The 13,778-nt window shown below is 37.4% G+C and overlaps 1 protein-coding gene across 7 annotated transcripts in view; it reads left to right on the forward strand.

Annotated features, from left to right (window-relative positions):
* Positions 1-13,778, forward strand: part of INVS (inversin) — a 134,937-nt gene that overhangs the window by 69,391 nt on the left and 51,768 nt on the right. For all 7 annotated transcript variants that reach the window (XM_057498887.1, XM_036888378.2, XM_036888381.2 and 4 more), the window contains 5 exons: positions 1,166-1,275; positions 4,070-4,241; positions 8,948-9,103; positions 9,442-9,671; positions 12,473-12,579. In XM_057498887.1, coding sequence (XP_057354870.1) covers positions 1,166-1,275; positions 4,070-4,241; positions 8,948-9,103; positions 9,442-9,671; positions 12,473-12,579 — 775 coding nt within the window. The remainder of the gene's footprint in view (positions 1-1,165; positions 1,276-4,069; positions 4,242-8,947; positions 9,104-9,441; positions 9,672-12,472; positions 12,580-13,778) is intronic.

The following is a 13,778-nucleotide window of genomic DNA, read 5'->3' on the forward strand; positions in this document are numbered from 1 at the left end:
TATTCTGTTTCATGTCATAGAGGCCGTCTCGGCACAAATCAAGAATGCCAAAGAGTTCCCTGGAATCTTCCCCTGGAGCCCTCTCTAGATCACTTTCTGAGTGTGCTCCTCATCTCCCTGAGGGCCTGCCCTGCTCCCCGTCCTCTCCTGGTTTTCATAAAGCTCCTTATTATCTTTCAACCAAGATGAGATGTGTTTAGGTTGACTGTGGCGCAGATTGCCTCTTCTCCTGCTTTTGCCTACTTGGGTCATGGGGAACTCCAACTCAGACCGCAGCTGGAGAGCAGGTAAATGAGCACAACTCCCGTTCAGATGCCTTTTTCTGCTTGACTTTCACGCAGTGTATCCTTGCTCTGCTAAAGTGGCGTCATCTTCATTGCCTGGTTTCCCAATATGCTGAAGCAGGTTTCCTAAATATACTGTTACCAAGTTTGGTCATTCTTTAATCCTTTCTACAGTTCTTCACTTGTGGAGACCACATCCTCCAAAATGATCTAGAGAGGAGTCCAGAGGAAAATCTCAGGAAACTGTTTGACATCCTTAATTTGTGCCTCTAGAGTATTTTCTCCACCACCAGCTTATCATTCCTGCCCACTTGTTTTCTGGGATTTGAAATCTCTGGGATTTAAACATCACAAAGACATAAAAAAATTGGGAGAGGAAGGTTAGAAGGTATAGACAGGAGGCCCCAGAGGTTACAAGAGATTGTGTTACAGTATATCCTCCTGAAGAGCACGAGGGAGTGGCTGTGCAGTTGTGACTGGTCGTGTGATGGAACCTGCGGACCAGGGGCACTGGTGCCTGAGAGGGGCTGGCGTCTCACACACTTTCTTCCCTTTTTATGGGCAGCTTTATAAAGAGAAGCCTGGGAATGCAATGAGCTAGTACCAAATATAGCTTTTCTCAATCTGGCAATTATAATTAATGTCATCTCCTTCTTGACCAAAGCATTAAGTTTTATGTTTTTTTTAGTTTTTGCCTTTGTTCTACATTATCATAGCATTTTATTGAGAGTTAGAAGAGGTTGCACTGGAGATCACTATTCAGAAACCATTTTTGAATAATGTTTTATGTGCTAGCAATTTTTCTTACCCCTGTCCTTTAAGTAGATTATAAGTTATTTAGTCCCTTTGTGTGATAACTACCTCATTGTGTCTGCTTCTAGGCCATGCACAGATTGTCCATCTCCTTTTAGAAAGAAATAAGTCTGGAACTATCCCATCTGATAGCCAAGGAGCAACACCCGTGCACTATGCAGCCCAGAGTAACTTTGCTGTAAGTAAAACATGACAATTATCTTCTTTCTTAATTAAACTTTTATTTTGACATAATTATAAATTCATATGCAGTTGTAGGAAATAAAACGTGTACCCTTCACCAGTTTGCCTCCATGGTAACATCTTACAGAAGTTACAATACAGTATTATAAACAGGAACTTGACATTGATGTAATCCACTGACCTTATTCAGATGTCACCACTTTACATGTACTCACTGGTGTGCTTGTATAACAATTCGTTTTTTAACAGTTGTTCATACTGTTGATTCTGACCGTTATGCAAGTGATAGTTTGTTGTTAGTCACATGTGAAGTTTTATACAGTGTTTATTATAACTGTTCAGTGTAACATTTTGCTTTACTGTAAGTGTACTTCATCTTTTCACTAATTTTACAGCCCTAAAGACAACATAGCACTCAGCAATCTGTAATTGTCCTGAAGGCAAGTGCGGTGTGGCCTGACAACTAGACAAACCTAGGCTGGAATCCTGACTGTTTTTTGCCAGCTGTATCAGGATTGTTGTTAGGATTAGAGAACATCTATGACCAATGCCTAATGTCATCAGTATAGAGCAGGTACTCAAGAAATAGTATGTATTCCTATTATTGCTGGTGCTAATGAGAATTGTGTATGTTACACATCTGAGAAAGCAAATTTATGAGTTGATATTTCCAAAGGTATTGAGTATTATTAATTCTTCCCTTACTGCCCTTTATAGTTTACAAAACACTTTCTCATCCATTACGTCACTCAGTCCATCCAGCAACATGATAACTTTAGGCTGCTTCAGCTTCCTGAGTATGAGTCACCACCAGGAACTAGCGACTCATCCACAGAGGCACATGGTAATGCAGCCACGTTGATTTTAAGCCACTGCCTTCTAAGTGGGCGTGCATAATCAAACACTTGTTTTCATTAAATTATAAGAATGCTCTCACCAGCGTAGTATAATTCCATCTGCCTGGCCTTCCCAAATGCACTGCTGAACATATTGAATACTCAGTTTGCTAAAATATCTTATCTTCCCACCTTCTTTCTATCTGGTAACCAGAGCAACTAGAGCTGTAGTCCTTCCTGACATTCCTAAAAATTTATTCTATTTATCACCTTGAGTTTTAGTGCACTGTTATCTTCTGTTATTTCCCAAGATCTCAGAAAGATACAAAGCAGTACTTTGAGGAGGAGCTTTTTCTCATTACAGATAGATAAGAAATTTAGTTGACCCAGTCTGGTCAATCCATGGAAATCAGAGCTTAATCCATATTTCAACACAAGTCAGTGAAAGAGCATGTTATCCCTATTTACAGATGAAGAAGCCAAGGATCCAAGAGATTAAATGACTTGCTGAAAATCTTGAACCAAAGTCTTAGACTCCAAATTTAATATATGTACAGATACCAGTAATTAAGTAACTGTGCTAATGGGAGTAGGAAAGAATGGTACATTATGAACGTTTATTCAAAGAAATACTTGCTTTGGATAATCTACCAATTACAGAGATGATTTTTGTTTTAAATAATAACACAAATTTTCTAACCTCAGTTTCAAGCCCCTTGACCTCCTTGGACTCTGTTAACTTCTAAGAATTTATATTCTCTTTTTAAAAAACATCAACAGCAACAAAAAAAAACAAAACCCAAAACCCTTGCAGACATTCACCATTAAGAATATATACTCAACAGAGAAATGTTTGCAAGTTAGTAAAAGAAAACAAACCATAAAATGACCAACCTTTTTTTTGTTCACTTCTTTACTCAAATCTAGTGCGTACTAAGCAGACACACTGGGTCTAGGAGCACTAAGCTGTAATGACCTGAGTAGGTCAACAACTGGTTTTAAGACTAGAAAGCAGTGTCTGATGTGGACACAGTGCTGTGGTTTAGCCCTGGGTTCTATTTCTCTATCTGCCTGTATCAAGTTTTGTATGACCTTGAATCCAAATTTCTTCTATCTGTAAAAGGAGAGGATTAGATGAGCCCTTGAATTTCTTCTTGCTCTAAAATACTGAGCATCAGCATTTCACATATTTTTGGCCAGTGCCCTGCCTCCAGGATTTTTTTCTGAAAGTATTTTACTTTCACTCAAGCAAAAATATTTTTTCCTATGAACTTCCTAAAAATATGTACGCTTCTGAGTTTTAAGGAAGGAGGCAATTTAAAATGCTGTGAATATTAACCCCCATTAAAATTATCAGGCACTGTAAGAATTATCTAGGGTCCTAATTTTTGTATGACTCCATGGAGGAAGGACCTTGAATATAGGAATTGTTAAATAAATATTTATTTAAGTAAACTGAATACTTCATTTCTTGGTAGCCACCCATCATTATTCAATAAATGCATTAATTATTTTGTTAAATTATAGTTATAAAACACGCAGTAAAAAAATGTATTAACCTTCCCTGTAGGCATGACTGAATATGCAGGTCTAGCTAAAATATCCAAGAAAACCTGTATTTTAATGTTGGTCATGACACCAAATATTTCTTTTATGTGCCACTTCATCTGTCTAACAGTGACCTATAAAGTTTTTAAACTTGATTGAGGATGATCATTCTCAACTAGGAAGGTGTTGAATGAGGGTGTTACTTATGTTTTGGAAGTGCAATGGAAACTAAAACTTAAATATAAGAACAGAAGATTGTTATTTTCAATGGAAATTTTAGTTTCATTATTCATAAAGATTATTTCATTTGATTCAAAAGCAGGGAAAAAAATACTTTGCTTCTTAGTGGAAGTCACCTAAACTGCCACTCTCTTGTCTCAATTTTTTAATGAAATTTTCTTAAAGGAAACTGTTCAAGTATTTTTAAAACACCCCTCGGTGAAAGATGATTCAGATCTTGAAGGACGAACATCCTTTATGTGGGCCGCTGGGAAAGGCAGTGATGATGTCCTTAGGACTATGCTGAGTTTAAAAGCTGACATTGATATTAACATGGCAGACAAGTATGGAGGTACAGGTAAGAACTGGTAGTCATATTAAATTTGCTTTTTTTCAGGCTCCAAAGTGTAGATGGTGCTATAAAACCTGTACAGTAGTACCTTGAAATCATAGTTCCTATTGTGATATTGTTTGACTTTAATCCTCACTTTCTAACTTTTAGGTTGCTAGGATGTCACTCCAAAGGCTTCATTTCTCCAGTTATTGTGGCTAAATTAGTCTGTGTTTCTACCAGGTGAAGGGTGGCATTTGGTTTAACACCCGGGTTGCTCCTTAATCATGATTATGGAAACTCTTCCGATCATTATCTTTGTGTACAAAAGCATAAACCTGTACCTTAATAAAACTATGCATATTTAGTAGTTATCAGTTACATTTTCAAAAATTGATTATATTTTAAGGAATGCACATCTCTAAGTATGTTCTCCTTTACTCTTTTCTCAAAGAATAGCATTACTTCATCCTGAATCTCCGATTTTAGAGATAACTTCCCATGATTTTAGAAGCTTCAAAGCTTCAATTCACCTTTGCATCAAAAGCTCTTACTGGATGCTCCTTTTAATCTCTTTCTCTAATAAGAGAGCCTCTTAACTATGTGTTGGTCGACATTCATTGCCAACTTGGAGGTCTCTTCTTGGTATATGATATACTAATTGCAAGTCAGAAAGAGAAGGAAAAACCTCACAACCGCACAATAATAGCACTGAACAGAATAAATACTCAGCTAGGAGCTTCTCAGTGTTAAATTTCCATATATGTATAAACATAGGTGCAGCCATTTGCACCTACCTTTTGTTCTGGATAAGAGGTCTCTTGGCCACCAAAACTACAGATGGAGCACTTGGAGGAGAGAGGCAACAGGAGTTACTATACCTATTAATCTCCCTCCCTGTTCCTAGACCACCGAGATATTAACAAAATATCAATTTCATTAAAGGCTTTAACTTTAAAAAGTATTTCTTTATCAAAGCTTCATGGTGGACCTTAAGCTTCTTAAGGGTTGTGGTGCAGACACATAGGACATTGAGTTTATAAATGGACTGAACATTTAATTCTTTGTAAAGTTCCTTTAGTAAGCAGTCTTTTACTTTATCACTAGCCTTGCTTGTAGTTTAACTTTTTCATGTATTTTAATAAAATATGGGCAAGGATGCTTGCATCCTTTTGACCAAAGGTGTCTTTCTGATGTGCACCATAGTTGCAGCCAGCTATAAATTTTTCTCAGATTCATTAATTCCCTGGCTCTTTCTCCTAAGGGAGTTTTGTTATATGACAAAGATGCCTTCCTGACATTTCTCTTTTATGACAGTGAGTTTCTCGCTATCATTCCTCTACAGTGTTGTTTGTTCTTTCCCATTAGAAAAGAGTTCTTATCAACAGCAATATACAGATATTATTTGGATCTTGATTCAAATAAATCAAAAAAAGTTATAAAGCTGCTAAGAAAATGTGAATACTATCCAGATATTTGATATTACAGAATTTTTGTTAATATTTTTTAGTTATGACAATGGTACTATCCTTTCTTTGCAATGCTGGGACCCCATGGGGGTTCTGGGGACCACATTTCCCCTTGGCCAGCAGGTGCCCTGGAGTTAGAATCACTCCTTGGGGGCAGCGGAGGGAGACTGGAAGCCTGGCAGAGGAAACAGAGCGGTTCCCCGTTCGTGTCGGCATCTCCCTAGTAAGCGTTCCTCAACAGGGCAGGGGTAGTTTGCTGCAATGGCTACAGTTAACTCCACTCTGCAGTTTTCCACACAATCACAGCGCCAGCCTCAGAACACCCTCCTCAGAGACTCCAGCTTCAGCCAAGCAGTTTTAATAACTCCGTCTTCTTTGTGCTCCCGCAGCCCTGGAACTGCTGGCTGTTTGCTGCTTTTGCCCTCTGTGATGCCTTAGTGTTCTCTTTTGCTTCTTCAGTTCTTCAGTCCGTAGCTAACACTTCTTTATATTGAATTCTCTATGCTTAAGTATCTAGCATGGTTTCTGTCTCCTAAATGGATGCTAGCTGCTATAGTGGTTGTGTTTTTAAAAAGAATTCTCGTCTTTTTAGATATACTTATCAAAATATTTACAAATGAAAGAGCATGACTAGAATTTTATTCAAAACAGAAGGTGGTGAGAGAATGGTTGGTGGGTAGATGAAACAAGAGTAATAAGCATGTACTGATAACTGTTGAAGGTAGGTGAAGGCTGTATTGAATTCACTGGACTATTGAATATGTTTACTTATGAATATGTTTGAAATTTTCCATAACATAAGGTTAAAATTTTTAAAAACTTTAGATTTGTAAACTTGTGGCATTTTTTCAAAGAGAGAGCAACAACAGTTAAATATCAGATTATTTTTAAATAAATGCAAATAGTCAGAAATGGGGAATTTCATTTAATAAGATCATTAATTCTGTTTTCTGCTTAACTGAAATTTTGTGTTTTCATTTGACATTGACATTTATCTGAAGAGTATCTGATGCATACTGATGCCACAACACAAAATTGTAGAATTTCAGAATTAGAAAGCACGTTAAAATTAAATTTAGTTGAGAGTTTCCAAGCCGTGCTCTTCAGAACAACAGGTTTCTATAAAGGTACCCGAGGTGTTGCAGGGGTGGGGGTTGGGGGATGGGTGCTTAAGTGGGTAACCCTCCACTCCTACTTTAGTCAGAACCACTCAACCCTTATCTGGTTTATATGTTGAGTGTTTTATAAAATTTCACTTGGGGGGAAAAGCATTCTTGTGCCCTTAAAATGTGAAAAATCACCGAACTATCACATCTCTACGGTGCTTTAATCTGCCCTATAACATTCTCACCAGAGGTCTTCCAGCCTCTGGCTGATCAGCTATGGAACCCACTACTTCCATCTTAACCTAACTCAATTGGAATGTTTTTCCTTATACTGGGCCACAGTTTGTCAAACTGAATGTTTCAGGCTGTGCTCTCTGAAGTGACAGCACTTCAGATATTTGAAGTCTCTCACTCTTGTCTGAATCTTGTCTTGAAATCACTCTTGTCTTGAAACTGACATTCAGCCATTTAGGTCAGGAGTCTTAAACTCAAGTACATGTAAGGGAATTACTTGGGGAATTGCAGATTCCCAGAACATACAGACAAATATCCTGTTTCACATCCTGTCAACAAGTCCTGTTGACTCCACCTCCAAAATATATTCTAGATCTTTCTGCTCCTCACTATTTCCACTCCTGCCACCCCAGTTCAAGCCACCGCCATCTTTTGCCCAGTCTGCTGCAACAGAGGTCACTGGCCTCACAGTTTATGTTCTAACCTACTACAATGCATACTTCTCACAACAGCTAGAGTGATCTGTTGAAAGCATAAATCAAATTATCACTTACTCACTTAAACCCTTTCAGTGTCTTCCATTGCTCTGACTTTTATAGCCTCTTATCATATGGCCTTCTCTACCTCGCTGACTTAACCCACTCTCATTTATTGCTTGCAGCTTCCTTGCCTTCCTTAAACACAGAGATTCATTCCTGTCCTGTCCTATCTGTTCTCATTGCCCAACTACTCTCTCTTGAGATCTCAACATCACTGTCCCTTTTTTATGATTCAGGTCTCAAATGTCAGTTCCTTAGCACAGCTTGCCCTAACCAACAATCAAAAGTAGTCCCCCAGGTGCTCTACATATCAAAATACCTTTTATTTTAATTACAGCATCCATCACTGTGTAATAGTTTCTTGTTTATTGATTCAGTTTTTTTGTTTTATTTTCTTTTGCTTCCCCTACTAGAATGTACCCTTATCTGTTTTGTTCCCTGGGGAATTCTCAGCATTACATTAGTACCCAGCCTGTAGTAGGTTCTAAACAAATCCCCAGAAATCTGCATTTTTATAGGCATCCCAGGTTTGGTTAATGGATCACACTCTATGAAAGAAACATTGTTCCAGGCATTATAAAGCCATAATACTTAGAAAGAACTGCCCAGGCTTCTAGACAGTTATCTTGGCAATTTCAGAATTTAAAGAGGGATGAATTTAAATAGAATTTAAGGAGTCATCTAAAGGGTGATGGCATTTATCAAGCAATGGGGTATAATAACATAGTTAGGGGGTCAATATAAGATGAAACTTAACATGTAACCCAAATTACTCTTTCAAACCCCTTATGAAAATACCAGACAGGAGACCACAATCCATCTGTTTTTCCTCCAATGTTGAAACAAATTGTTGTTTCTTAAACTGGCCCTGAAAAAATAACTGGCTTGCATGTCATATGAGAAGTACGCTCAGTGCAGTAAGAGGGTGCCCGTCGTGCCATGTGGGTGTACAGACCAACCACAGGAACAGCCCGGGGAACCAACTGGAGGAACATTAGTGGACCTCTCCTGTCAGACAGCCCTCCAGGCATATACTTACTGAGTGGGTTAGTGGGCAGAAGTGAGTGCATTGTCGTTTAAATCATTTCTCTGTGTCATTCTTTTATTCTCTTACTCTTAGAGGAAAAGATAATAAACTAGTAACTGAGAAGAGGAGACCATTGCAGACCAACAGTGTGGAGGAAGAAAAGAGAGGGAAAAGGTGTGACTAATCCATATGAATAGAGGGGAAGACAGAAATCTATAACAGTGAAAAGTAGAGAATCCTTAAGATTAAGTTGCATTTAGCCAAAATGATGAGGAAATCATGAGGAAAAGGTACATAGAATAATAAAAATGTAAAGTTGTTTATAAAGAGCCCTTCACTTTCTTTTGCTCCCTTTTAGCTTTACATGCTGCCGCCCTTTCTGGCCACGTCAGCACCGTGAAGTTATTACTGGAAAACAGTGCTCAGGTAGATGCTACAGATGTCATGAAACATACGCCACTTTTCCGAGCCTGTGAGATGGGACACAAAGATGTGATCCAGACACTTATTCAAGGTTAGTTGTTTGGACTACTCCTAACAAGTCACTCTCAACAGGTAGGAATTCTTGCATTCACCATTTCAAATATGACTTTACATAGCTGAGCGCCGCTGGGTAGAGGGAAGGAGGGAGGAGCTGACGCCCAGCACTGGAACTCCACGCCTAGCTGCACCTGTTGAGAGTTGTTTGAGCTTACCAGCTTGTTATAAAAATCTAAGGTAGATAATATACATGGAAGCGTTTTGCTACTAGTAAGGCATTTAAGGGACTGTTGTAATATTTTTTTAACTTCTATTCATTTTTATAAATTCTTTCAGTATTAGGCATTTTCATCAAATTTTTGCTTTTTTCAGGTGGAGCAAGGGTAGATCTAGTTGACCAAGATGGACATTCTCTTTTACACTGGGCAGCACTGGGAGGAAATGCTGATGTTTGCCAGATACTGATAGAAAATAAGATCAATCCAAATGTTCAAGATTATGCAGGACGCACCCCTTTGCAGTGTGCTGCATATGGGGGATACATCAACTGCATGGCAGTGCTCATGGAAAATAATGCAGACCCTAACATTCAAGACAAAGAGGTAGAAATTCTAGGTTTTTTAATATATTGTTTCTTGAAAATGTTCAAATTATTTCTTTTTTGTTAACTAAAATTAAGTAAAACAACAATTTATCAAATTAGATTACTCACAAATCTGCTCATTAGAAATGATTTTTACTTATAGAAGTAGTATATTAAGCTACTTTCCAGTTCTATTAGTTATGTGTATTGTTTTGGATTACCTACATAAAAATAATATCTATGAAAAGTAACATTTTTCTTTCTTCCTTTCCAATCCTTCTGCCTTTCATTTCTTTGTCATCTTATTAAACTGGCCACAACCTCCAATACAATGTGGCAATATTTCACCACTGAATATGATATTTGCTATAGTTTCCTTTATATTTCTAGTTGCTAGGAGTCTTTTTTAAATCACAATTAGCTGTTTAATTTTTCTCTGATACCATTTCTACATCTATCAACATGATCATATTATTTTTCTCCTCTTTGCTGTTAATATGGTGAATTACATTGATTACATTGTTTTTTTCAGATGTTAAACCACCCTTTCATTCCTGGAGTAAACGAGACTTATATTTTTAAAATATATATATTGATGGATGTTATTAGCTAATATTCTGAGACTTTTGCATCTATGTTCATGAGCAAGATTGACCTGTAATTTCCCTTTCTTGTGTTTCACTTGTCAGGTTTTGGTAGCAAGTTTACGCTGACCTTATAAAAAGAGTTAAGAAATAGTCCTCTTTCCTTATTCTCCTAAATAATTTGTGTAAGATTGGTAGCACTTCTTCCTTAAAGTTTTGTAGAAATTCCCAGGTGAAGTCACCTGTTCTGGAGGTTTTCTTTGTGCAAAAGTTGTTAATGACTGATTCAGTTCCATTAATAATGGTAAGACTCTTCAGATTTTCTAATTATTTACCCTTCAGCTTTGGTAAGATGAAAAATTTGGTAAATTCTTGAGAAATTTACCCATTTTTTATTAAAAATACCAAATGTATTTGCATAAAGTTGGTTGCATATTCTATTAGCTGTAGGACCTGTGATTTCCTCTTACATATTTCACATATTGCTAAAGTGTTTTATCTCTTCGTTTCTAAAAACTTTTCCATCTAGTTTATTCATCTTTACGAAGAACTTCTATCTTTGTTGATTTTCTGTATTTCAAGTTTTTTTTTTACTACTTCACTGGTGTTTACCCTTATCTTTATTATTTCCTACCATCTGCTTTCCTAAGGTTTGATTTACTATTTTTTTAAAGATCCTCTTGATGAAAGCTTAAACCTTGATTCTTTTTCAATATTCTTTCAACATATGTATTTAAGTGCGCTTCTTTCTTCTAAGCACTGCTTTAGCTAGATCTTACAAGTTTGGGTAAATTGTACAATCGTCATCATTCAGCTCAAACATTTTCTAATTTCTGATTTTCTAATCTTGATTTATTTGACCCACAGAATATTTAGAAGTGTATTATTTTTCAGGCAGTTGGGCATTTTCTCATTACCCTTTTGTTATTGATTATATTCATTTCCTATTTAACAAATTACTACAAACATAGGTCTTAGAACAACAGAAATTTATTTTCTTACTGTTCTAGATGTTTTTAAATCCAAAGTGGGCCTCATTGGGCTAAAAATCAAGGTGTCAACAGGACTACATTTTTCAGAGGCTTTGGGGGAGAATCTGTTTCCTTGACTTTCCTAGCTTCTAGAAGGTGCTCTCATTCCTTGGCTTGTTTCCTCATTGCTCTGCCTTCAGAGCCGGCGATGACTGACCAAGTGTTTCTCATACTGCATCACTCTGACACTCCTTCTGCCTCCCTCTTTCACTTGTAAGGACCCTTATGATTGTACTGAGCCTACCCAGATAATCCAGGATAATCTCCCCCATTGACTAGCAACCTGAGTTCCATCTACAGCCTTAATTCCCCCTTTCCATAGAAATAACATAGTAACAAATTCCAGAGACTAAGAGGTAGACATGTTTGCAAGGCAGTGCTTTATTCTGCCTACCACACTGACTTGTAGCTTAAATTTTACTATGGTCAGAAAACATACTCTGAATCATCTTTCAAAATCTTTTGAATCTCTCTTTATGGACCAGCATATCGATGATTTTGGTAAGTTCTGTGTACACTTGAGTACTAGTTTTGTCATTGTTAGGTGCAATGTTTTATACTTATCACTTAGCTCAAATTTTTATAGTACTGTTCAAGTCTTCTATATCTTTACTGCTCTTTTATCTGTTTGTTCTATAAACTATATAAAAGGTGGGTTAGAAATCTCCCACTGTCATTATGGATTTAACCATCTAGCCTTCTAATTTTGTCAATTTTCATCCTGTGTATTTAGAAGCTGTGTTATTAGCTGCATACTGATTTAGGATTAGGATATCCTCCTCTCTGACTCCATTAACACTGTGAAGTATCCCTCTTTATCTCTAGTAATGCTTCATGCTTTGTCTTCCATGACATTGAATTTTTTTAAGGCAATTGATTTTATAGAATGTCACTCAATTTGGGTTTGTCTTATGATTCCTCATAATTAAATTCAACTATTATATTTTTGGTTGGAGTATTATATAAACGAAACCGAATCTTTCACAGGGTATCACCTCTAGAGACTTATGATCCCCTAATTCAACACAGTATTAATTTTGATCACCTGACTAAGGTGCTGTCCATTTTCTCCATTGTATACTTAATATTTTCCCTTTTTTGTAATTGAGCAATTTGGGAACTATTTTTATTTTGAGTTAGCAAAAGTAACTGTATATCCAACAATACCTACTACAGATGTGCTTGATTTTTGTTCATGCTTGTAGGGAAGAACAGCTTTGCACTGGTCCTGTAACAATGGATATCTTGATGCCATTAAGTTACTACTAGACTTTGCTGCTTTCCCTAATCAGATGGAAAACAATGAGGAGAGGTAAGCTGTTGATAAGAACAATATATTGTTGTTCATCTCACATTCTTTCTGCCACATTAAAAAAACCTCAAGTATAGATACTGGTTCAGAAATAATAGTATCTACATTAAGAATTCCTGAACTAGAAGAAAAGAGCAAAAGTTCCATGCACTGTTGATTTAATATCATGGGATTTTAAAGCTATTCAGAAATTTAGATAGTACCTAGGGCAAGCTCACGTTTTACAGATGAGGAAATTTAGGCCCTCTCTGGCTTATGACTGGCATCAAATCAGGGGAGTCCTAATGGACCAGGAGTAGGAATTCGGGTAGGCCAGCGAAATGTGTGATGTATCAAGAAGTCTTTCCTGATGAAGAGAATATTATCAGTTAGTGGACAAAGGTGCCACTGTGTAGCATGAAAAAATGAGAAGCTAAGATGACAGTTCAGGATTTTAGTTTAGATACTGATTTCATGAATGATAGGAGATCCAGAGTTAGGCTAGGGATGTTGCCAAGGGCGCATGGCCCAGTAAAAGGCCAGCAGCAGCATGAAGTCTGCAGGAGAGATTCTTGGTGGTATTGGCTCTAAGAAGATTCTAGTGATCTGTAGGTAACAGTTGAGTCTGTGATCGGACTTCAGTACCTGAGCTCTCCCGGCCTGGGTCTGTACTCACTGCAGCGGCCCTTGCTGAGCCACCACCAGTTCTTTGTACCTGTCAGGAAGTGGGAGACTTCACAGAGAAGGAGGCACTGTCTCGAGGAAACACATTTATCTTTTCTGGGACCACCTCCTTCGTCTTTCTGACTTCTTTCAGAACCTTTCCCCATTGTCTGTATCTTTTGTCTATTTTCCAGTTTTGTTTTTTCCAAAGTTTGTCTTTTCTGCCTATAAAGTCTTCTTTCTCTCAGACACTCTTCAGTGCCTCCACTTCCTCATTCTCAACATTTATGCCTTTGTAGTCTGGCTTCCATCTTCACATTTATGCTGAAATCTGTGTCTGAATGGTCACTGGAAAATTCCTCATCGATAAATCATATGTCGTCCTCTGGCGCACTCTCTCTGGCCTTTCTGTGTCGCCTGCTCTGTTGACTCCTTTGCTTTGAGACTGTATCTTCTCTAAGCTTCTGTGACAGTTTTCTTCCAGTCATGTCTGCTCATCTCCATTTCTTTTGGCTCCTCTTCCATTTTTAAACTTTTTAAATATAAACATTCTTTAA

Source organism: Manis pentadactyla, chromosome 3 (assembly GCF_030020395.1).
Source record: "Manis pentadactyla isolate mManPen7 chromosome 3, mManPen7.hap1, whole genome shotgun sequence".
Taxonomy (NCBI): Eukaryota; Metazoa; Chordata; class Mammalia; order Pholidota; family Manidae; genus Manis; species Manis pentadactyla.